General features: G+C 37.6%; 3 protein-coding genes and 1 long non-coding RNA gene across 4 annotated transcripts; all 4 read left to right on the top strand.

Annotated features, from left to right (window-relative positions):
* The first annotated feature begins 992 nt into the window (after window positions 1-992).
* On the top strand, window positions 993-1,292 carry LOC122061239. Its single transcript, XM_042624457.1, has one exon. It carries the CDS (start codon window positions 1,107-1,109, stop codon window positions 1,290-1,292), a length of 186 nt encoding a protein of 61 aa, XP_042480391.1. The 5' UTR covers window positions 993-1,106.
* A 64-nt stretch (window positions 1,293-1,356) lies between these two features.
* LOC122061235 (bifunctional nitrilase/nitrile hydratase NIT4B-like) lies at window positions 1,357-7,488 on the top strand. Its single transcript, XM_042624451.1, has 5 exons — window positions 1,357-1,498; window positions 1,965-2,120; window positions 4,087-4,380; window positions 5,880-6,161; window positions 7,061-7,488. Exons 1-5 carry the CDS (start codon window positions 1,357-1,359, stop codon window positions 7,210-7,212), a joined length of 1,026 nt encoding a protein of 341 aa, XP_042480385.1. The 3' UTR covers window positions 7,213-7,488.
* A 5,412-nt stretch (window positions 7,489-12,900) lies between these two features.
* On the top strand, window positions 12,901-16,760 carry LOC122061231 (receptor protein kinase-like protein ZAR1). Its single transcript, XM_042624444.1, has 2 exons — window positions 12,901-14,270; window positions 15,976-16,760. Exons 1-2 carry the CDS (start codon window positions 12,971-12,973, stop codon window positions 16,617-16,619), a joined length of 1,944 nt encoding a protein of 647 aa, XP_042480378.1. The 5' UTR covers window positions 12,901-12,970; the 3' UTR covers window positions 16,620-16,760.
* A 4,154-nt stretch (window positions 16,761-20,914) lies between these two features.
* Window positions 20,915-23,949, top strand: LOC122061240. Its single transcript, XR_006134604.1, has 3 exons — window positions 20,915-21,226; window positions 22,597-22,930; window positions 23,006-23,949. It is a non-coding gene; the product is annotated as an uncharacterized LOC122061240 (long non-coding RNA).
* Window positions 23,950-25,703: the final 1,754 nt, after the last annotated feature.

The raw sequence follows: 25,703 nt of genomic DNA, 5'->3' as shown, positions 1-25,703 counted from the left end.
GTCAACTGAGAATTCAGCCTGAAACTATCGCCTTTATAGGCTCAAGCCAAATATAAACTATATTAATGAAGGGCTTGTACCTTCTCAATACTTTGAGAAGACCACTCAAAAACTAGTTACGACTGATGGATTTAGAATGTAGGTTGAGTACAAACTCCCATATGCCTCCATCTGTAATAATGGACACTGCCTAAAGACCTCTTTTAAAAATTTATATGCTCTTTAACCTCTGAAATCCAACAAAAGGGCATTCAACAAAAAATTGATGATCCTACATTTCAAGCTAGAGTTAAAAACTTTCAAGCTGCATATGGTCACTATCCCGTATGAAGATGATTTTTTCTAGAATTGAATTCATTAAAGCTCAGGCAGCTCAAATGCTTGATTCTTTAAGGGAAACTTGTCAGAAAAGATTTTTGAACTCCTTGCTAAAGGTCTTATCAAACCAAGTAAATCTTCTTGGAGTTGCACTTCATTTTATGTGAATAATAATGCTCAGATTGAACGTGGTGCACCCAGACTCGTAATCAATTATAAACCTTTAAATAAGGTTCTTAAATGGATACGATATCCTATCGTATTCTCTAAGTTCGATATGAAATCTGGGTACTGGCAAATTCAGATAACAGAAAAGGGTAGGTATAAGACAGCTTTTGTTGTCCCATTCGAACAATACAAATGGAATATCATGCCTTTTGGCCTTAAAAATGCTTCTTTGAATTTCAAAATATTATAAATCAAATCTTTAATTAATATTTATAATTTATAATTGTGTATATTGATGGTATTCTTATTTATTCCCACGAGTTCTCATATTAAGCATTCTACAACCTTTTTTTCTTTACAGGATTTAATTTTAATATATTTGCCCTCTCTAGTCTGGGAGGGCCTAATGGCCTATACCCAATTTTGTGTTTTCCTTATCTCTTTATCCAACCTGTTCTAGAATCCAAATCTCTCTCCATCCGGAATTTGGGCCACATGCCCTTTGCCCCTTGGCTTTTAAGTTTATAAAAAGCCGTAGTCCATTTTGCGGAGCTTACGATCTGATGTGACAACCACTGAAAGGTCACTGACGCGAAAAACTGCTTCCGCATCATCATCTGATGGTCTGGTGCTCCCCCTCCAATCCCAAGTCGTTGGCGCTGACCGTCGGCTGCTTCACAACTGGCGCTTCTTTGTTCGCCCTCGGCGCTTACCTCTCTTTCCTCAATATTGCGCCTCAACAGGCCCGCATCAAAGCTCGAAACGATTTCGTTAGAGAGCGTCTCAAGAAGAAATACGGCAAATAATCACAACCCATCTGTTACCGCAATCACAAAAGGCAAAAGGGGAACCATTGAAGCAAAAAAGCGAATGGCTTTAGTTCCAACTACTACTATACCAGATGGAGCCGTCTTCACCGAAGTCGATATGGGCGCGGACTCTGCTGCTCCCACTGTTCGTGCCACCGTCGTTCAAGCTTCGACCATCTTCTACGATACCCCTGCTACTATAGGTACTTCAGTGCTACTTTGCCCACCACATGGATGTCGAATTTCCCCTTCCCCAGTCAGTGGCTGAAAATTGTCAAACCAGTTGGGGGGAAAACAATGGATTTTGGTGGATTAATGATTTACTCAACAGGGTTGAGGCTTAGAGCTTATGTTTCATTTGTTATTTGCCCACCGTCTTGGATTGCCCAGCAGTGACAGACAAATCCATCTGTTTCTTTTCAATATCATTGACCCAGTTGGGAGAAACAGTGAATTCTAGTTGGTTACACAATTTCACGAAAAAGGTTAAGATTTTGAGAGTTTTCTTTACTTGCTCACCACTTTGAATGCTCTATCAGTGTATGACCATTCCATGTTTTGTTTTCTTTCATTATTAGTAACTCGGGGGGGAGGGGGGGAGCCATGAATCATAGAAGATTACTCGTTTTCTGTTGACATTTAAAGTTTATGTTCCTTGTTCTATGGCAGATAAGGCAGAGAGACTGATTGCTGATGCATCTGCATTGGGGTCGCAGTTGATTGTTTTTCCTGAGGCTTTTATTGGTGGTTATCCTCGTGGTTCAACCTTTGGTGTCACTATTGGTGCTCGTTCGCAATATCATGCAGCAGCCATAGACGTGCCAGGTGAATTTTCTTCCTTTTTATAGATTTGTGTGCAATATAGTCTGTACTCTGGAGCATTATTTGAAGCCTTTTAGGACTTGCTAGTTAGAGATTATCTTAGCTAGAATTGAGATGGAAGTCATAGAGGCCATCGATAGAATCTAATATACTTAGCTGTATTCTAGTCTGAAAGTTATTTGAATGCAGATAAAGGGTTTATATAAAAATTTTGAACGGCTAAATACATAGGTTAATTAAAATTAAAGTGAATCGGCGGCAAGAAAATGAACGGTGTGTGTCCGATGAAAACTGTATTTGCATCCTAATGATACATGCATGCGTCAATGGTAAATGCATACTATAATGCAGGAGTTTTTTTTCTTTCTTTTTTTTTTGGGGGGGGGGGTTGGGGGTGGGGAGAAAACATTCAATTAACAACCATCACGTCTAAAAAGGCAGATAATTAACTATGGTTAGTAATATTTATTTCTAAATGCTGCCTCCCTTCTGAGACTAAAGAATGATGGGAGTTTAACGTAAAAAGAGAGTGAGGTGTGGGGAATATAGAAATAAGTGAGCAGGATTCTTAACATAAGGAATTGTGTAACTTCTTAATGCAATGTTTAACTGAAGGTAATTATCAAAGGGCTTAAGGCTGCTTTGGCCAATGACATTGGAAGATGACTTATCCTTCTTGATAAGATAGCGTGACCTTTTCAGTCAGGCGTGCTCCCTTAAGGTGAGGTTGCTTTTCTTTTTCTTGGAGATTGAGGGCTGGAAAGGGGATGGGTAGGCAGTCCTTGTACTTAGCCTTATCCCATTATGGGATCAAGCTCACTGTTTGGTCTCCTCACATGATCACATCTGGCGACCACATTTTCAGAATCAATGGCTTGCCGTCATAAGTCCATGACCCCAGATCTGTAAAATTGTACAAAGGTATGATACGGCTAATCAATGGAGATTTGGTTGAAGATTGATGTTTTGATACTCAAGGTTACTATTGGGTGTGGAGGGGGTACTTTTGAATTTCAACTATGGGGGAGTTCAGGAAGTAAAAATATTCAAATGGAATGTGTTTGTGAGTTGAGGAGTGCGATTACTTATCAAAAGGGTGGGAAAAAAGCGGGGGAAATTAGCATGGAAGAGAAAAAGAGCTGTTTACACAGATTGAGGGTTCTTTTACTGAGGACTTTGGTCTTATCTCTTTGACTTATCTAACTGTTTAGAATTTGCTTTCTAAAACTTCTCAATTTTGTTACTTCTCAGAGTTTAGGACTTCATGAATCCTTTCGATAGCTTTTTTGAGTTGGAAAATTCTAGATGTGTCAAAAAGTATTAAATTGCTATGATTTTACCCCCGACTCTCTAAAGTAGACGAGCTTGATGATTTCTATGCCAAATAGGAAATCAACTATTTATCATTACATTCAGTGTAAGTCCCTATTCATTAGCAGATGTCTGTTCATATTTACTTGTTTTGAGATAAAAAGAGTAGTTTGATGTGGGATAATATATATCTGGTTTTGGCTTAACGTTGCTCTTTAACTAAATCTTCCTCCGTCAGTCTGATAAGGACTTATGGAGCGCATTCCAATGACACGAGCCGCTTAGTTTTCCTGTTTCTTTGGCATGGGGAGGCCTTCCTAGATGCATTCTAACATTTTACCGGTGATTAATCCATCGGCTGGGGGTCGATAAAGCATCAGTTGCTTTTCAGAACATTGTCTCATAAAATGGTGTTCTTCTACAACATGCTATGGTAGTGTATGATTCAGATTGTGGTTGAAAATCTCTTGCTTTGGGTTGGCTGCCTGTAATCGGACCTTCTAAACATATCTGTAGAGGTAATGTTAACATGGAAAAGCATCACTAATGCAGGCCCTACATCTGATGAATATGTGTATATTGTAATGTGTTTGTTACATTAAATTAACTTATCTTTACCTTCTTAAAATTTACCCTTATGTTGAATTTGTACAAACAGGACCTGAAGTTGATCGATTGGCAGCAATTGCTGGAAAGTATAAAGTTTATTTAGTGATGGGTGTAATAGAGAGAGAGGGATACACACTCTATTGCACTGTTCTGTTTTTCAATTCTCAAGGGCAATACCTTGGGAAACACCGGAAACTTATGCCAACAGCATTGGAACGCATAATATGGGGTTTTGGAGATGGATCAACAATTCCAGTATTTGAGACTTCAATTGGAAAGATAGGTGCCCTCATTTGCTGGGAGAATCGGATGCCTCTAGCGAGAACCGCAATGTATGGTAAAGGTAAACATATTAACATATAATGTTTTGATATGTTGAATTTCCTCTCATCCGTGTTTCTCTTATAAGAAATACTCAATGTCTTAGTAATATATATATATATATATATATAGAGCAACCTAGTGCATGAGGCTCCTACTACTGCATGGTTTGGGAGGGGCAAATGTATGCATCCTTACCTACTGCTTTGTAGGAGAGGCTGTTTCCAAGGTTTTAATAACAATAATATATATATATATATATAATACATTTTTTTTTTGGGGGGGGTGGAGGGGCATGATTTCATCCATTCCTAAAGTTGATGTATAATGTCTTAAATTGTGGATTGAGTCGACTTTGTGGCTAAACAGTATGATTGTACATCAGAGAAATCTTCTAGCTTGCATATACTATAATAATGGTACACATGGTGGTGGGAACTCACTATTTGGTTTCCCCTTTGGGTGATCTTATAGGTCAAGTTTGATACTCTTGGATGCTACATAAGATCCATCAATTTTTGCTGCATATAAAACATGGTTCTAAAAAACAAAACGGAATGGTCAGTATCGGCCGGATCGGAACGATGTCGGCCTTGACCGATCCTGACCTTTCCGATTTCGATCCACATGTATAGTCTAAGGGTAAAATTGTAATAAAAACTGATTTTTTATTTAAAAAAAAAAAAAGACGGTAGATCTGTCTGATACGGTTCGATCCAGACCAATCCGGAATAGTATCAGCCTTGACCGCTCCCGAGTTTTAGAACCTTGATATAAATATCTGTTTTAAATATATCAAGGCATCGCCTAGGAGAAGCCTTAACACCTTGTTGGTTTCGCCTTGATTATTTGATCATCCGCCATTGCCTTGTCGCCTTGATAACTATGCATTTAAAACAGATATGGTCAATGATCCAACAGAGGCCCAGACAATTAGATGCTCAGAGTTCTTCAATTTTAAGGTCCATGATCCTTCACTTGTGCACAGGTCATAATTTGTCTTGGAAACACGGATTCTATGTCATAACTCACAGGTACTGTTCTCTTGTGCTAGTTATTGTAATTAAAGGACTGACAAGTATTGGTAAGATGCGTGGTTGAATAAGAGACTTTACTCAAAATTCAATTTGAGATGAAGGATCTCTGTGATGATCATTATTATCTTTTTTTCGGTGAATATTAAATGCATTAAAAGAAGGGGGAGGGAAATTACAGTCCCAAAGGGAAAAAATTAAAAACCCTAAAAGTGTAACAAAAGCCCATTAAGGACTACATCTCAGGCCCAGATAGGCAACAAGAAACAAAGGACACACTAACATGTCCATTACAACTCAATAGCCAACATGGGCTTATAGACGAGATCAGGAAAGCCCATTACAAAGCAGAAAGGATCATTATTATCTTGACCGCAAGATGACCCACATTTCTGCTTGTTGGAACTGTGACTATTATTCCTTTGTTGTTCACTTTCGTTAGTTACTTTCTGATGCTTAATCTCACCATATTCTCTGTTTTTTTTAGGCATTGAGATATATTGCGCACCTACAGCAGATTCCAGGGATATATGGCAGGCATCCATGACCCATATTGCTCTTGAGGGAGGATGCTTTGTTCTATCTGCAAATCAGTTTTGCAGAAGGAAAGATTACCCTCCTCCACCAGAATACACGTTTGCAGGTACAAATGAAGAATTGTCACCCGATTCCATTGTTTGTGCTGGAGGCAGTGTCATTATTTCACCATCAGGGCAAGTCTTAGCTGGACCCAATTATGAAGGAGAGGCTCTCATCTCAGCTGATCTAGGTATTGTTTTCTAAACCCTGTTCTTAGGTGACTTAGACCCATATTAGGTATGCTTGTCTCTTTTAGCATTCCTCTATGAATTGGCAATGTGGCATTGATTTGATTCAAAATTTCACTGAACTGTCAAAATGACTGGCATGTCATTTGTTTGAGAAGGTGAAATAGACTCGAAATAAAATTTATGCATCATTGGGGTTTTAGGAGCAAGGCAATTTTCACCTGGTTAAAAGTTATAACTCTGTGCTGGACTGCCAGGTAGCCTGTTTGAATGTTGGGGTTGCTGGGATTTTGGGTTTGCTCCATGTGCTTGTCCTCTGAAAAGTTATGGTTTCCTACCTTTACGTTTTTCTTCTGGAAAGACAGATTCCATTATGTTCTCTTTTGGCTAAATTTCCACTTTTCGTGTGACCTTTTCTTTCAGTTTGCAACTCTGTAACATTAGTGAGTTTGGCTACTGCATGGATGAGTGTACTTGAGTAAGGAAATGAGAAACAGGAAAAACTATCTTCCCACCTTGCATTTCACATTGAACACTCTGTGGTGCCCAAATACTATCGTTGAGGTCCCTTCTAGGATAGCTCCTAGGTTGATGCCTCATAAACTAGTAAAATTTAATCATGGAGACTTTCACCAAATCATTGGAATGCAATTTGTGGAATCAGATGTTTATTTCTCATTGTTTCCTGTCTGGGGTCTGGGAACCTCTGCATGGTGCCTTTTGCAGTCCTGCAGTCCTGCAGTCCTGCTTGCTTTGTAATGGATAAAAGTTTTGCACGAGTGAACAATATATATACACACCTATCTGCCAGTCCTGCATTCAGTAGTTATTCAAGCAACTCGGTCGTATCTTGTAGTTCTTATCTTTGTAAGACTAATTTTGATATTGAAATGATCTGCAGATCTTGGAGAAATAGCACGGGCAAAGTTTGATTTCGATGTAGTTGGGCATTATGCTAGGCCGGAAGTATTGAGCTTGATGGTGAGGGACCACCCAACCACCCCTGTTTCTTTCACATCTGCATCGAAGGAAGCAGGACCACAGAAGCCATAACATATTCTTGGCATCATGGGCGACTCTATATACTCCATAATTGGGAAAGCTCTATCATATATATATATATATATATATATATTATTGAGAACTCAAGTAGTGTCATGGCTTCACCCCCATGGTGATGAATGCCAAAATTAATAAAGGTGTATTTAAGTCTGGTTTGTCATTGTTTGTGTTTGACATGATTAGAAACACCAAACCAATTTGATGGTGCATATTCTATGACATTCTGAAGGTCCTAATCTTTCTCCATTACCAAAAGAGATTTTATTATTTTGCCTTTGATATAACATTTATTGGTGTGTTTTCTGGGCTTTTCCCAAGCATTTTTTGCCGGATTCCTTGTGTATTCTCCTGGCTCCATTTGGTTGCAAAGGAAATGGAGAAAGGGAAACGAAGGGAAATATTTGCTATTTGAATGCACTTATTTTATTGGAAGTTAAATATGCTACATAGAAAATGCAAATATTTCCCTTCGTTTCCCTTTCCCCATTTCCTTTGCAACCAAACGGTGCCTTGGAAAACACCTTCTCTAGGGATTGAAATGGGTTGTTATCTTTTGTTAATATTCTGATTGGAGTTCAGAATCAGAATCATGTTTGGATACCCATAAGTTAACCAAATTTGGAAGCTGATTCTTCGAATTGGGACCAGAATTCAAAATCAGACTTCAGATCGATTCTGAGACTCTGGCGGGTTTTCTTAAGACTCTTTCTGGAATCTGAGAATCAGTTTCGACTTCGGTTCTATTCTCATATATTATAGAATTAGAATGCATAATAGCGTATGAAAGTAACATACAGATGTTATAACTAAGAAGTGGAGAAAGAAAAATGAAAGTTTATTAATTGAGCAACAGATGGGATTCTTGATTTCATAGAGGTATGGAGTTGTAATTTCTTGGGCTCCTGTGTTGTAGGAACCATGAGATCAAGTGGTGTTCTTTTTCGTATATTTTTGCGAGAACTATTGGTTGAAAAAGATCTTTTTAACTTCTTGCTTGTAGCCCTGTGATTGGTGATTGGTTTATGTCAATAATTTATTAAAAATTGATGTTTGGATTGAAAGTGTGTCTAACCCATAGTTAGCAAATTCGGATTCGGGAATTATTCGGAATAATTCGATTGATTAATTTAAGGATTCGGTCAAAAAAGCGAATATGACGTTTTGTTTTGTTTTTTTTTTTGTTTTTCTTTTTTGTTTTTTTTTTTGTTTTTTTTTTTCCCATTTTTTATTTTAAATATTGTTTAAGTGGACCAAATAATTCGGTTTAATTAGGTTCAGCCCGAATTATTCACGTTTTAAATTTAAATTAGTAAAATTCGCGTTTTTTACTGAATTTTATTTTTAATTCGGATTCGGTCCGAATTTTTTATTTAATTTGGAAAAATTCGATTCGGCAGAATAATTCGCGAATTATTCGGCCGAATTGCTAACACAGGTCTAACCCCCTCATTTATTTATTAAGGCTATGTTTGGTAATGGAAAGAAGAAAAGGAAAGAAAAAATCAAAATTTTTTGAATTTGACAAGAGAGATAGATAGATACATAAAAAACATTTTATGTAATCATTCTTTTTTATTTTATTGTTATTATTATAATTTTTTTTTGGTATTATTTTCTTTTCCTTTCTTGTTTACCAAACATAATTATTCGGCCAAATTGCTAACACAGGTCTAACCCCCTCATTTATTTATTAAGGCTATGTTTGGTAATGGAAAGAAGAAAAGGAAAGAAAAAATCAAAATTTTTTGAATTTGACAAGAGAGATAGATAGATACATAAAAAACATTTTATGTAATCATTCTTTTTTATTTTATTGTTATTATTATAATTTTTTTTTGGTATTATTTTCTTTTCCTTTCTTGTTTACCAAACATAATCTAAGAGAATTTAGTAAGTTTTTTTATTTTTTGTTAGTAAAATTTTAGTAAGTAAAAGATAGTAAACATAGCAACTAGCAAGGATTTGGTTCTCTGCTATTAGATCCGTTGATACAGATATGATATTGATTTTGTATCAAGTTGTATTTGTTTGAATCTGTCAATTTTTTATCTTTACTTTTAATTTTTTTTTTTTGAAAAAAAAGTTTTTTATAACAATTTTACCCATTTTCCAATATCAATACCCAATCCTAAATTGGTCCAATGTTTAAGATCAATCTCAGTCAATATCAGGGAATTTAATATCAATACCTAAAAGATAAATCCATGTAGGGATATCATATTTATTTATTTTTTTCGAGTATTATACTCGTCACATATTTGAATTCCAAAAAGAGATTTAAGACTTGCACCAAAAAAAAAAAAAAAAGAGATTAAGACAGGCCTTCTGTCAAACCCATCATGAGCTCCAATTTGAAATCAGGAGTATCTGTAACAGAGGTACATGAGTCCCCTTTATTTATTATTATTATTTTTTTACTTTGGTTATATGAACCCCAATCCAAAGTCAGGGTAAGGATGTAATTTAAAACCTAGCACAGCCTAGGGGTGTCAATTCGTGGCTCGACCCGACGAAACCGATCGGGACCGATCGTTTATAGACCAGCCCGGCCTAGACCGTTTATTAAACGTGTCGGGCTTGAGCCCTGCCTGTTTATAAATGATCAGTCTCGGTTTTGCTACTTGGACTGTCGGGTGCCCGATTGAGACCGACTGAATAATGCCCGACCGAGATCGGCCTATTGTGCATCGACTTGGCCCGACCCTTTAATGATTGTCGAATACCTATTTTACCCCCCAAATTAAAGAATAAAAACTAAAAAGTAAAGACATGTTCACATTTTAAATAATGGTTATATTTGGTATCATTTATTGATTTTATTGTCATTTTTTTGGGCTTGCATGAGTGGGCCAGAATATAATAGCACATTTTAAAGAGGACCCGTTTAAAAACCGGTTAAAGCCCGTTTAACATTAAACATGTTCGTAGCCCGGTTAAGGCCCGACTAAAGCCCGATTAAGGTAGCCCGATTATAGTCCGATCTATATATTCATTTTTATTTAATTTTTTTCTTGGTAAGAGATAAAGGTGATATATCTCAATCCAAATCCAACCTTGTTGAGCTTAGCTCGATTTTGTGATGGACATGGGTTGGCCTTAGTTGATCACAAGATGCTATTAGAGTGGATGTAGAATCGAAAAGATCATCATGGTTGATTCTAATCTAAATCAACCAATTTGACAAATCTAATTCCGATTTTTGAACTAGAATTAAAGTACATATAACGTTTCACATATTATGTTTGATGTATCTAAACCAATAACATTAAACTTGCTAATCATTTTTTTTCACCTTTAATATACATAAAAAAAAAAAAAAAATGTTAGATCAAACACCAAGAAACACGAATAAAGAGAGATAATAGATCCGTACGGCACAGAGATTTAACGAGGTTCACACACCAGGGTGGTGTGCTACGTCCTCGGGCGAAGAAGAAGATGATTCACTATGCAGAAGAAAGATTACACAAAAATTTCCATTCGGATCGCCACCAAAATATGTTTTTTCAACTAGATGGATTCAAACAATTGTTGTAACTACATGCTTTCCATTTGTCCTCCCCCTCCTAATCCGTTGACGTTATTTACTCCCTCTAATGGCATTGACGGGAGAAGGAGACATTGCAAGGAAGATGAGAGGTGGGAGATGGGCGAGGGACATGGGAGTGCAATGACGGTGGGTGAAAAGAATAGTAGAGGTGGGAGATGTGGGGCAGGACACAGGGGAGTGACGGGTGTAAAGAAGAAGAATAGTAGAGATTGAAAATGAGGACGGGACATGAGAGCGATGGCGGTAGGAAGTTGCAGATGGCAAGGATGAGAGTGGGACAAGAGTAAGTAGTTGTGGTGGGGATGAAGAATAGTATAGGTGGGAGATGAACAATGTTTTGGTTTATTGGTTTACAAGAAGGAGAAGTTCTCCTGGAGAACCGTGACGACAGATATATTTAGGTAAAAATTGAAACATTAAAAACCTACTAGATCAAACTTAGGATGTCTGAGTTTTCAGTTCATACCAAGTTCATTATTCACCAATTGCACTACCCGTTGGATTTGTCAAATATCTTGTAATTTTTTAAACTTTGAGTATCTTATGTGCCATATACTAATATCTTTATTGACTTAGTCCCACAGGTCCGTGTATACATTCAATCCCATTTTTTTTAAGAGTAATGCACTGGTCAAAATTTTCAGCAGTAGAAAAAAAAAACCTTGCTCACTTACATATCTATATTTAGGTTGTATTTGATAACGTTTTAAAAAAACGTTTTTGGAGTTTTGTTCCTACAGAATAAAGCATTTGGTGCATTTATAGTGTGTGTGTGTGTTTTTTTTAATAATGGAACAACAAAAGATAGTTCCGTCGTTTTAGTTTCGCTAAAAAAAAAAAACCATATTTTGACATAGAAACTAAACTTTCTACTTTTGACAAAAAACATCATTCTTGAAACATAAACATTACCAAATGCAGCCTTAGACACATGAGGTGAAAAAAAAAAAAAATTAATTATTCGATCCATGTGCTCTTATATGGCTTTCCATTGGTCTCTGCACTTGTACATTGGGCATGCAAGCGTACAAGGTTCTGTTGCCATTTTTTAATTCCAAAATTTTTATCACGTGTACATTTTATATGGTTGTTGATGGGAGATTAAGGGTCCATTTGATAACGTTTCTGTCGTTTCTGTTTCAAGAAAGAACAGAAACATAAATTTTCGTGTCTAGAAACAGAAACGGAATTGAAGGTGTTTGATAAATCATGTTTCTAGAAGTCGATAGTAATCAACGAAAGAATGACCACAAGTCGTTTCTAGAAATGACTACTTGTTTCGCCTGGGTCATTTCTTAAATCATAAATAAGTAGAAATTTCAATTTCAATTTTTGAAAACAAGTGAAACGAAACAATTTTATTAAACGTTTTTTGTTCATAAACGTGTTTCTTGAAATATTTATCTAGAAACACAGTGGAAACACATTTCTTGAAACGTTATCAAATAGGCTTAAATGGGCCCAGCTCTGCGGATCATGGGGCTCAATCTAAAAGTCAAAGTATCTGTCACGTGGATTCAATCCATGTGCTTTGTGACGTGGGTCCCACATGTGTACATTCACTTGATCACTATCCCGTTGACGCAATTTAATATTTGCCAAATTATTTGAATTCCAAAAATTTTACCCTCGTTAATGCAATTTAATAACATATTTCCCTTCAAGTAGATGCTCTTACGTTATTTACCAGATCATAACCCTAACTTTCATTAAAATACCACATGTGCCCTCGTGAGTGGAAACTGAAAAGTAGAAAAGTGACCTGCGGAGGATGCAACGACACTCTAGCTTTTATCATCTTTCTTCTGGCAAACGATCCGCAGGCTTTTCTAGGGAAAATACAAACCAGACAAAAACAAAATTACAATAATACACCTATTACGAATGAATTATTTTTCCTTAATTACCCCTATAATAATGAGCTGGAACCGTAGACTTGAAGCATTTTCTAGGGTATTTAGGTAAACAAACCACTGAGATGAGGAAAAATTTTTGAGGGTATTGTTGTCCTATTATTCAAATCGCATCGTCCACCTCGAAAGAGTCATCCACCGTTGTCTATAGCTTAGGTTCCCCAAAGCTTCACTTTCTTCTTCACCCCTTTCTCTCCTCTTTTTTCTTTGCTTTCTCGCCCTCTGCAACTCCTTAATGGCAAATATGTAGTGCAAGAGAGCAATACCGGAAAAAAAAAAGAAGCTAATGGAGTTTTTTCTGCTGGGTTACTTTCCTCTGCTTCTTCTGTTACCCTCTTCCCTGGTGTCCTCTTTGAACTCCGATGGTCTTTCACTCCTAGCGCTCAAAGCAGCTATCTCTACTGACCCAAATCGATTTCTTCATACCTGGTCGGAAGATGACCGAGACCCATGTCAGTGGGATGGAATCACTTGCACTCACGGCCGAGTTACCGAAATCTACCTTCCCAACAAAGGTTTCAATGGCTACATTCCCTCAGAACTCGGCGCACTCGTCTCTCTTCGCATTCTCTCCCTCTCTCACAACAATTTCACCAAACCTATCCCTTCTAGGCTCTTCAATGCTACCTCTATTGTTTCTCTCGACCTCTCTCACAATTCCCTCACTGGTCATATCCCAGACCAGATCAAATCACTTAAACACCTGATTCATTTGGATCTCTCTTCAAATCTCTTGAATGGATCTCTTCCAGATTGTCTCAGTGACCTCCATGAGCTCTCCGGAACTCTAAATCTCTCCTACAACTATTTTTCCGGCGAGGTTCCTGCGTCGTACGGAGGTTTCCCCGTCGCCGTAAACTTAGATCTCCGGCACAATAATCTTTCCGGCAAAATCCCTCAGGTGGGTTCTCTTTTGAATCAAGGCCCAACATCTTTCATTGGGAACCCTAGTCTCTGTGGATTCCCGTTACGAACTGCTTGCCCAGAAGCTGGAAACCCTACTCTTACCATAAACCCAACAAACCCTAGAAATATAAACCCTGATTTCTCTAATGGAGGATTTCCTCGACAACCAAGCTCGAAACCCAGAGGTAGCTCAATGGTTGTTCCGATAATCTCAGGGGTTTCTTTCATTGTTGGTGCGGTTTCGGTTTCGATGTGGGTGTTTCGGAAAAAATGCAGGTCCGTGGAGGGTAAATTGGGAAAAGAGATTTCGGATATGGAAGGTGAGGATGATGGGCAAAAGGGGAAGTTCGTGGTAGTGGAGGAAGAGGGGTTTGGGTTGGAATTAGAAGATTTGTTGAGGGCATCTGCCTATGTGGCAGGGAAGAGCCGGAGTGGGATTATGTACAAAGTGGTGGTGGGTAGAGGATCCGGTGGTTCTGCGGCGGCGGTGGTGGCGGTCCGGCGACTGAGCGAAGCCGGCGGGGTTTTAAGGCTGAAAGATTTTGAAACAGAGGTGGAAGCAATCTGTAGGGTCCGCCACCCGAACATCGTGCGGCTGAGAGCTTACTATTATGCGTTTGATGAAAAGCTTCTGATATCTGATTTTATCCCCAATGGTAGTTTGTACTCTGCGTTGCACGGTAAACTCTTCTCTGCTCTGTCTTTGCCTTTGTCTTTGCATTTGCGTTGTCTTTATTGTTTGGTGGTTGAATGGATGAAAACCCAGTCAGAAATATGAATTGAAAATAATGCTCCAGGTTTGTTGTTAGTGGGTATCATTGTATATGAATGTGACTGCTCCTGGATTCCTGATCCAGTGCTCTGAAACCCTTATAATTGTTTTCATTTACTGGGTTGGTTGTTAGTGGGTATGCATTGTTTATGAATGTGATTGCTCCTGATAAACTCTGCAACTCTTTCAGGTTTTCTTTTATTGTTTTCATTAACTGGGTTTGTTGTTAGTGGGTACCCCTTGTATATGAATATGAGTGCTCCTGATTCAGTGATGTCTGACCCTTTGTTGGACATTTTCTTGCTCTGTTTCTTCAGTGCTCTTGATTCAGTGATCTCTGATCCTCTTTTTGGCGTTTCCTTGCTCTGTTTCTTTAGTGCTCTTGAGTCAGTGATGTCTGATTCTCTTTTTGGCGTTTCCTTGCTCTGTTTCTTCTGTTCCTTGGCCATGTTACTTGATTGTTGGAACTTGTAAACAATGTTGTATTGTAATTTCTTTAATGGGGTATATACTGGAGAGGGAAATATGTACAAGGACTCTGGATATTGTGGTTTTCTTGATCTCTCACTCTAGTATATACTGACATGATTTTAGAGGTGGGGGAGTGTTTTTTACATCTTTTCCAGACCCAAGGGGTAGCACAGTTGGTGTGCAACGAAACTTGGTACGAGCCATAAACTCGGACATCCTAAGTTTGACTCCCACTAGGCACACCGTCGACCACTCACACGGGGATGTTTAGTACTCTTCATTGTTTTCAGTGAAAGTTGAATGTTTCTCATTCAACCCCAGTATGACCCGGTCCATGCGGTTGTGGGTCAGTATGGGCCCGCGGGACTAAGGCCTGGATACCCGTCAGTAGAAAATAGTTAATTTTTCTTCCATTTGGCATTTTCATGGTTGGAAATGACTGATAAGAACATTTAACATGATTCGTTGTGGGAGCTGAGAGTAACAATGGTCAAGATACCATCACTATTTTGGTTAAACAGCGTCTTGAATTTTGAAATAGAAGTTGTTTTCCAACTCCATATAGTGTATCTGTGAAATATTCTCAACCCCTCCCCCCCTCTCTCTAATCCTTTATGCAGTTTTGTATATGATTTCACTAAATATTTTGCGATGAGACACGTAACCTATGTGTAATTAAAATTGTATTTCTGCAGTCATTTCTGTCATTATATTGTATCTCATTTAAGTTTTTTTTTACCTGGTTTTCCTAAAGGATGTTAAGGAAAGAGTCTCTAATGGGCACCAAGGTGCTGAAATTTTGTGGACTAGTAGATCCTAAGGGCCCGTTCGCATGCCAAATCTCAAACCATTCTGAGTTTGCCAAGTGGTAAAACAAGGAATTGAAATATCTTGGACTACCACAAAGGTGCATGAATATACGCAGGAAATGATGGCATCAGATAGGAGGCTAAATAATTGAAATTGAACCTGAAATTTCACACGTGGTCTCTTCAGGCCATTCCCTAGATATCCAACAGTCGGATTTTCCGCATAACTCCTCTTCCATATGTCTAAACTAGGTGTGCTTGATAAGGAGTTTCATTCCTAGATAGCTGTGGGAAAACTTTTCTACTAAGCTTTTTTCTGGTTGTATTTTGTAGGTGGGCCTTCAAATCTGTTGCCACCTTTATCATGGACTGCACGGTTGAAGATTGCACAAGGGGCTGCGAGGGGTCTTATGTGTATTCATGAGTGCAGCACTAGGAAATATGTTCATGGGAGCATAAAATCGTCAAAGATCCTTCTCGACAATGATCTCCAGCCATATATCTCTGGCTTTGGCCTCAACCGTCTTGTCTCAGGCAGTTATAAATCTACTGAAATAGCATCTAAGAAGCAAGGCTCAACCCAAATCACCGTAACTTCTGGGCTCGGGTTGAAAAGTTCAGTGGGTAATTCTGCCGGTTATATTGCACCAGAGGCAAGAGTCCCTGGCTTCAAGTTGACACAGAAGTGTGATGTCTACTCCTTTGGCATTGTGCTTTTGGAGGTCTTAACCGGCCAACTACCAGATACTGGGCCAGAAAACTATGGAAAGGGATTAGAGAGTTATGTGAGGAAGGTGTTTCGGGACAAACGGCCCTTGTCTGAGGTCGTAGATCAGGCGCTTCTGCAAGAGGTTCAGGCGAAGAGACAAGTCCTTGCAGCATTTCATGTAGCACTCAGCTGTACAGAATTCAACCAGGATTTGAGGCCTAGGATGAGAGTTGTTTCTGAGAGTCTTGATCGTATTGGATGTCATTGAATGCTGAAACTTTTCAGTTCTTCTCTTTGACTTAGATGTGGAATTTGGCCAAGAGGAAATGGTTGGATGATTTGTTAATAGTTATGGTTTCCTGAGGCTTTTCTGTTTTGAATGTCACTGAATCCTTCTCCTTCAGCTTCATTCATGGAGGGTTTATTTCTGATTAAACTTTATTGGAAATTTATAATTCATAATGGGTGTGGGGATCCTACTGAGGCTAAGCTGAATGCCGCTTTGTTACAAATTGGATTTGGATTGTCTTCAAAAATTGATTTTTCGAATATGGATTTCCTCAAAAGGATAACACGAATTGAATACGGACTTTTGACTATCGATTGATAAGACTTTCATGAGAGGTTGATTTATTAAAACAAAAACCATACGTACAATTTAAAAAACAGCCAATTTGATAATCCATTTATGCAAAATGAAATGGTCCGATCAATTTGATAGAAATATTTACTTTAATCCGACCAAGCCTTGACCATAAATTCCAATGTTTTTTAGACTCATCGACTGCATTTTAGTTAGCGATGTAAATAGATACTTCAGCACTCTTTGTCGGTGGCATTGGGCTGACCAATGAAGATGCATTCTTTTCTTATAAAAAAAAAAATTAATAATAATAATAAATAAATAAATTCACCAGGCTACTTGATCATAGGCCATGCCTATGGATTCCCATGGACTTTAGCCCCGACGTATTATATATGGAATAAAAAAAAAAAAAAATCATTTAAACGTACCACCTGAAATGATGATGTGGTAATTTTAATATTGGATAAATAATACATAGGTTGAATAAATAATGTGGCAAATTTTAATTTTTTTTGCTTCAATAAAATGCCTTTTCATATATTGGCATTTGTCCAATGTATGTTGATGCATACCTATGGTAATCATTCTTTTTTTTTTGGTAAAGAATACCTATGCTACCCTGACTATTACTATTTTCTCTCATAATCCTAGAACCTCAAACCTATTTTGCAACAATCGACAAATTCTAATTCATCTAAAATTTTAAGGGCAAGAGAGTGTTACCTGCTTGCAGGGCCATTGTGCCAGCAACACAGATCAATGTGAATATGCACAGAGGCATCTTCATTGTATGGGGCGGGGGCAAAGCAATCTTTTTGTGCCCTCTTTATGTTAATACACACAAGCCAAGTAGGTAGTTTTTTTTTTCCCCATAGTTTAATTTAGTAAGAAACCTTAGACTTTATCCATTCACAAAGTTGGGAGCCTATCTAATTTGCCATGTGGCAAATATTTATGCTGATAATTTTAAAAGGTTTTATCCATTATATGTACATTATAATATATATATTTTTTGATAAAATATATGTACGTCATAATACATATAGCACATATGTAATTACTCAAAAATCCTCATTTATGTGTCAATTTCTCTCCTTCTCTAATAATGAAAAAAAAAAATTTTTTTTTTGGGTCAAATTACCTTGTAAAGGATAGAAATATCATTTCATAGAGATGGAGATGAGAGATAAACACATGAAAGTAGATGGCTATCGACAAATGCATCATGTTTTTCCTACTTCTTGTTGTTTGTGGTGTGACAACCATCATTGTCGTGAAGGTATTTTTCCAAGAGCAAAAGCAATGAATTTATGTATTTAGAATCCTATTCCATTCCATGATTCTAAATAAAAGATGTATTTGCTAAAATTTTGTATCATGCATATTTTTCCACATACAAATGAAAATCTGAGAAAGAACCAAGCTCTGTATGAAGCATGTGCATCTTCATAAGATGTTCAAAGAAAGGAAGTCCTGTGGTGTTTATATCATGTGCAATTCCTTTACTTGTATACGTTTGCTTCACTTTCTTGTAACTAAAAAAAAAAAAAAAAAATTATTTAGTGTGGCATGGAGATTCTTCCCCACACTGGCATCGTAGCCAACCCTCGCCCTTACTTTTTAAACAAACTGGGCCAAATGCCTGCACTATTACTGTATCATATCTTTTTCTTTGGTTGAATATTACCGTATCATATCGCCAACGGGCAACCGTGAATCGGTGTCCGGTGATTGGCGCCGAGACAGAAAATATTGGCTTCCCTAAATTCAGACTCTGTCTGCAAGACCCAGAGGGAGAGAGAGAGAGAGAGAATGGATTCAAGTGGACTGAGAACCCTAAATTTCGTATCGCCAATCCATTTTCGCTCAAGAGCTTCTTTCATCTATCCCTTATTATTTGCAGAAGTCAGGAAAAAGCGTTACATCTCGCTCTCCTCTTCTCCACGGCTCACACGTCACCGTTGTTCAAGTAAGCCCACTCTCTCTCTCTGGCTCTCCCATCTTTAGATTTCCTGTAATTGTCTTTAAAAAAAAAAAAAAAGATTGAAAATTGGGGCTAAGACTTGGATGAGTCTCCACTGAAATCAATGCGTTTTGAAGTTTTTTCGTTTCTTCGATTTGTAATAGCTGTTGTTTATCTGATGTGTATCCACATTTGTTTCACGAAGTGGCAATAAGCAATGGTGTGAGCTCTCTGCCTGAGGGCTCTGGCGAGGCAGTCGGCGAAGTATTGCGAGATAGACTTCTCCAAGTGGTATTGGTTTCCCCTCAGGTATCTCTTCCTCACTGGATTTTATTTCTATTTGACATTTTCAAGCAAGATTTTACTCTTTGTTTCGGAGAAGAATATGTCCACTCCACTTCACTCCCCCAAACCCCAAGTCCCACCCCATTTGTTTTGAGGTCATATGTTTGATGAAATGTAGTTGTTTCCCATTGACGCTGAGAATGGACGCAAATTCAATAAACAAAGCAAGGGTTGCTCAACATAAAAGTAAACATGATCAAGAAATGAATTGGGTTTCCTAAAAATTAACTCGTGTTTTACTTTTTGGTAATCTACAAGTCATAACTTACTCGCCTAATTAACATGTTCTTGTAAAAATTTAAGGATCTACATGTTTCTGTAAAAGATCCATAAAAAATCTACATATATGAAGTTTCATGGGATTAATTTATTGAAATGTGCTTGTTATACTGTTTGGTATATGTTTTGGTGCATCAAACTAAGTGACCATAGTTTGAATTGGCTCTACTGATTTATTGGGAGAACGAACTGCTAAACTGGATAATAATTTATAAAACTAGATTAAAGGAACGACAAATAGCTGTTCTGTCTTCCTAGTGTCGTTCCAAATAAAAAAAAAGGAGCTATTTGGGGGATTTTAGGGAAAGCATTCCCGATAAACTTGTTTTCCGCTCTAGCTCTTCATTTTCACAATTTCGCTCAGCGTACATTATGACCCTCCCCAGACCCTGTAGTGGTGGGAGCCTTGTAGTCTAAAATCTGTATATCTTTCTTCTATTGGAGTTAAGGTTGTAGTGGTTTCAGGTTTCAAAAAAGCCTGGTCAACCCGAACCAGCCCTAGCCCGCTCTGAGCCCGAACAGGGCTTGGGCTAAGATTTCAGCCCATAGGGTGGGTTAAGCTTGACATTTTCAGGCCCAAGGCAGGGTTGGGTTGGGCCTGGGTTGAGGTCTCAACCTAACCTAACCCAACCCAACCCAACCCAGCCCAGCCATGTTTGTTAAGTATATAATCATACAAATATACTAATAATTATTAATGGGTATTTATGGAAAAAGGTCTTTCGTTTTCCACAATCACCTATTTAAACTCAGTCAATTGTTTGCAGTAACTAGCCAACTAAACTAGATATGTAGTTGTAAAAGTTCATGGCTCATGGGCAGAATTCAAAGATTATTTCAGTATAATTAAAAATAAGAGCTAGAATAAGAAATAAGCTTCAAGATTTTATAAAGAAGTCAATTCTTGGTCCATGGTTTTGATTTTTTATGTAGTTGGTGCCACAAATGGGAAAATTTTGATTCCTAGAAGTGTGTTGCGGGGGAAAGAGAGAGACCGCAATCTTTGAGCTTCTGGTTGAATAGTTAGTTGTGATATACCATTTATTTTCTTCAGTGAGTGAGGCATATTTTATTGGTTTCTCTCCATGTCTAGATGCTCTCAATCGTTCAATGCCCATCACACCTCACCACTCATTGTAGAGGATGTGGACTCATGAAAAAGATATTCATGAATGGTTTAGATGAATTAATTGACGGATTAAATTATTCTATTAGGATAATTAAACTTGGAATCAGAAGCCGGTTCAAACCCCGGTTCCAACCCACTACGAATCGGCCGTAATCAATAAGGTGCCGTTTGATAACACTCTGGGAGAATGTTTCTGGTGTTCTTCTATTCTGCGGGAATGCAAATAAACAGAAATATGTTTGGCACGTCCGGTTCATTTTTGTATTCCCCCGGAATGAACCAATGAAAAAGAATGAGTAAAGAATACATTGCAAGAGTACCAAAAAGTTGCTTTTCTATTCTTTTAGAAACTTAAAAGAACACAATTATTCAAAACCCCCAATCCCTTTTCTCCATCTCACGATTAAAAACCCCCAATCCCTTTTCTAATGTCCTAAGGAAAACCTATTGCAGGTTTTCACTCTCTCGATCGCCGCTGCCCTCTCTCTCGGTCGCCGCTGCCCTCTCTCTCCTTCGCCGCTGCCCTCTCTCTCGGTCGCCGCTGGCCTCTCTCTCTCTCTCTCTCGGTCGCAGGTAAGTCGCCGATGCCCTCTCTCTCCTTCGCCGCTTCCCTGCAAATGAAATCTTTGAGCATAAGTGATTTTATTGTGTTAGCTACTTTCAGCAAATAAAATCTTTGAGCATAAGTGATTTTATTGTGTTAGCTTTGAGCATAAGTGATTTTGGAGGGTTAGAGCAGAGATTCGATAGAAATTTACTACTGTTCTGATTACCTAAAAAAAAAAAAGAAGAAAGAAGAAGAAGAAGAAAAAAGAAAATAGAGGAATGTGAACCTAATGCCCTTGCTGTGGTTGCTTTAAATTTTAACAGAAAAAGTCGGAATCGCCATTATCGAAGTTGATTGCGTCGCTGAAAGGGTCCTAGTGGAAGCTAAGCCTCTCCTTCGATCTTCCCTTCACTTGCCTTCGAATCTCTGCTCTAACCCTCCAAAATAAACTCCTGAACATTCTCTTCCCGGAATCAAGCACAAACATTAGATCACAATAACCCCCATACCAATCGCCATTTTCCTAAACCAAACCAAACCAAACACACAGAAACAAAAGAAGAAATAGGGAGATAGATAGAGAAAGAGAAACCTCAGAAAGCAGAAGCAAAGCGAGAAGGTTCGTAAGAAAGAAGGATTGGATGGGTAAAGAGAAGCATCGGGTATGGGTTAGCAGTGAAGATGGGTGATTTTTTCCGAGAAAAGGATGACAGCCGTTGGATGATTTATGTACATGTGTTAAACGCTCAGGTAGACCTGCCAAGACATAGGGCGATTGAATAAAAGGAGAGGAGCCGGATTGGAAAAAGAACCAGATGCTCTCCCCTACAAGGAAGAGCCCTAATGGTTGGCAGCCAATAATTTTGAGCTCAAACACATGGGAAACGAAATGATCAGTTCAGCCCATGGTTTCAAGTATCGGTCTGGGATCGGTGGTATCGATTGAGATCGATCCCTGATCCCTGATCGATCTGAATAATTTTATTTTATGGGTAAAATAATTAAAAATTAGTACTTTTTATAAAAAGTAGGGGCAAAATAGACCGATACTTACCGATTCAATCTATTCCGAATTGATATATGCAAAGACCGATAATGATATCAATACCGTCCCCTAAATCCTTGGTCCACCCCTATTGAAATAAAAAATGATTATTTTTTCTTTTTTCGTAAGAACAGAGAAATGACTCTTATGTAGATGTTTACTCAACACAACCCTAAAACGATGTTCAAAATAATAAGAAAATAAGAGCAATTAATCACATAATACACACAAATTAATCACCCCTTGTTCGTTACTGCAAATGAAGTTCTTGAGCATGATGTAAACAAATACCTTGCCAAAAGACATGTATTTCTTTTTTAAGGCTATAATGAGATGTGTTTCTAATTTTAGAGTAATGGCATCCACTTCGAGAGCTAATAACGAGGCAGCAAAATGGACTCAAAGCGAACAAGATTATCTCTTGAAATTAATGGTTGAACAAGTGAAAGTTGGTCATAAGAGTTCTAGCACTTTCAATAAAGGTGGGTGGAACAATATCAAGAAGGGGCTTGAGGAAAAATTTAATCGGTCATTTACGATGGTTCAATTAAGGAATAAGATGAATAAAATGTGATCCGATTACAGCGCTTTCAAGAGACTACTGGATACTACAGGTTTTGGTTGGAATTCCGTGACGAGGACCTGTACAGTTGAAGATGACAGTGTTTGGGATGTACACATCAAGGTATACTGTACTTTTATATGATTTTTTTAATATTCGGTGTAATTTTATCTAATAGTTAGTTTGTAAAATTTTCAGGCAAATCGTGATTGGTCAAAGTTTAGGAGGAATGGGCTACCACATTGGCCTGAACTATGTATAATTTTTGGGGATTCATATGCTAGTGGGATAGGCGGATTCGGGAATGAATCTGATTTTAGGTTTGAAGAGGAATCGAGAGGTGTTGATGATGAGGTGGATGCAGATGTATATGTAACTCCAACTACTCCATTGGCTAATACCTTGCCAACAAGTTATTATGAAAGCCAAGATCCAGGAACTGATCGTCCTAGAGTCAACATAAGACTTGATAGGACACCTACAAGATATAGGAAGAAGAGTAGGACAACTGGTATTGAACGCGCCATACAGACCCTAGCCGAGTCAGTAGCAAACAAGAATACTTCAATCCCTAGCTCAACTCCAATGGGTCTCACTCCAAATACCACAGATTTCAGCACTTCTACTTGTGTTAGATTATTGGAAACTATGAATGATATCCCAAGAGAGTTGCATATTAAGGCGTGCAAGAGGATATTGGTGGATCGGGAATGGAGAGAATTATTCATTACTCTCAAGGATGAAACGAAACAATTGGCTTTTGATGTGTTAGATTGATGGATGATAATCTAACATTTTTTTTTTAATATGGATGATTGTAATGAAATACATTTAAGACCTTTTGTAGTATGATCGATATATTTTGTTAGGTACACTTGATGTAAAAGTGTAATATGGATATTTACACTTTATGCTACTTTTCTAAATATGCCAGTTAAATTTTACTATTATTGTAGCAATGATTCTGTTGGATGCCTTTTTGTTTTAAATACTTATTACATCATCTGATAATTATGCATGTTGGATGATTATAGTTTTATAGATCTTTTGGAAAATTCGTATTAGGGGATAAACATTTGTATGATATTAACAAGTTTAAAATTTGTATGAATCAGTTATGGCAAATGTCGATAATACCTTGCCAATAATCTCCTCTACTGACGACGATGTAGAAGAATTGATTCTCGCAACATTGCTGATAGTACAATATCATTATTCCAGCGATTTATACAATAGAGAACCACGCAGGGATAGTGCATTCACAGGGGCAGCATGGGTACATGAGGTATTGCATGGGCATGCAAACCGCTGTTACGAAGAATTTGGCATGGAATGACATGTATTTTTAAATTTATGCCTACTAATGAGACATCGTGGTTGGTTACAAGACAGTCGCAAAATTAGGGTAGATGAGCAATTGGCAATGTTCATGTTCAGAATAACAGGTGTAGGTCCTACTAATAGAGCAGTTGAGGAGAGATTCCAACATTCAGGACAAGCTGTTAGCTATTACTTTGGCAAAGTATTACAAGGGGTGCTTAAGCTTTCTAAGGAGTATATCAAAGCCCCATCGTTTGATGAGATTCCTATGGAAATAATTGCAAACAACAAATGGTGGCCATATTTTAAGGTAAATTGGCAATTTTCTTTCTAATAAGTTTACATCATTTTTTAACTTATGATCGTTTTTTGTTTCACATAATAGTGCTTTTGGTTGGTTTTTTGTTTTATTTTAATTAGGATTGCATTGGTGCCATAGATGGTACACATGTTACTGCTATAGTTCCTAAGGGAAAACAGATCCCATATCGAGGACGGAAGGGGATAACAACCCAAAATGTGATGTGTGCCTGCTTGTTTGACATGAAATTCACTTTTGTATATGTGGGTTGGGAAGGCAGTGCAAATGATTGTCGTGTATTCAATAGAGCCCTAGAGGATCCTACTTTACGATTTCCTCATCCTCCCCAAGGTATATCAATTCCCAAATTATCATGTATGCAAATGATTATTGTGTATGCTTTTAATATCTTGCTTTATCATATTGTAGGGAAGTATTACGTTGTAGACTCAGGATATGCGAGTAGGAATGGATACTTGACACCATTTAAAGGAGAGAGATATCATATACCAGATTATAATGGAGGAAGAAGACAACCCAGAAGTACTAAGGAATTGTTTAATTATAGACATTCTTCTTTAAGGAATCATATTGAGCGTTGTTTTGGGATTTTAAAATCAAGATTCCCTATTTTAAAAAACATGCCTCAATTTCACTTAGTTACCAAAGTTATATTGTGATAGCTTGTTGTGGACTTCATAACTATATTAAATCTGAACAAATAGCAGATGCACTTTTTCAACAATATGGGGAAGATGACTACTATGATCCTAATGAAGAGAGAGTCAGGGTAGTCAACGCTCACGGGTCACAAGAAGATGGTGATATTGCGAGTACTTCTACTACAATTCATCAGGGCAGTCAACGTGTACAAGGAAGACAGATGAATGAGCTAAGGATACAAATTGCAAATCAGATGGCAGTAGATAAGGGTTACCCCTTGATTTGATCGTTTATGTAATAAAATTTCAAGACACCTATTTGCAGCTATGATTTTTATTTTGTAATTCCTAGAAACTTGAATAGTAGACTTTTGTTTTCTTATTAAGATAAATGTGGAAACTCTTTATGTTTATATTTTATTATTTCCTTTAAGTAATAGTATTTTAAAATATAATTTCATAAACAAATTATTTCCTTATTTAAGTTAAATTTGACCACAATAGCATGTTTGTAATTATTGATTTCATTGTTCAAAAGTGAATTTTCGTTATTGTACTCTCCAGGAATAGAAGTGTTTGTCAAACGCTGTTTCTGTTCTTTTCCTGTTCTAAA

Source organism: Macadamia integrifolia, chromosome 14, assembly GCF_013358625.1.
Source record: "Macadamia integrifolia cultivar HAES 741 chromosome 14, SCU_Mint_v3, whole genome shotgun sequence".
Taxonomy (NCBI): domain Eukaryota; kingdom Viridiplantae; phylum Streptophyta; class Magnoliopsida; order Proteales; family Proteaceae; genus Macadamia; species Macadamia integrifolia.
The sequence above is the reverse complement of the archived record's forward strand: the minus strand, read 5'-3'. Positions and strand labels throughout refer to the sequence as shown.

Bases quoted from the DNA above. Each gene is read 5' to 3' on its own strand.
- LOC122061239 (XM_042624457.1), top strand. From the start codon at position 1,107: ATGGTCTGGTGCTCCCCCTCCAATCCCAAGTCGTTGGCGCTGACCGTC.
- LOC122061235 (XM_042624451.1), top strand. From the start codon at position 1,357: ATGGCTTTAGTTCCAACTACTACTATACCAGATGGAGCCGTCTTCACC. The intron at 2,121-4,086 runs GTGAATTTTCTT...TTGTACAAACAG, and splicing joins AGCAGCCATAGACGTGCCAG to GACCTGAAGTTGATCGATTG. The intron at 4,381-5,879 runs GTAAACATATTA...TGTTTTTTTTAG, and splicing joins AACCGCAATGTATGGTAAAG to GCATTGAGATATATTGCGCA.
- LOC122061231 (XM_042624444.1), top strand. From the start codon at position 12,971: ATGGAGTTTTTTCTGCTGGGTTACTTTCCTCTGCTTCTTCTGTTACCC. The intron at 14,271-15,975 runs GTAAACTCTTCT...TGTATTTTGTAG, and splicing joins TTTGTACTCTGCGTTGCACG to GTGGGCCTTCAAATCTGTTG.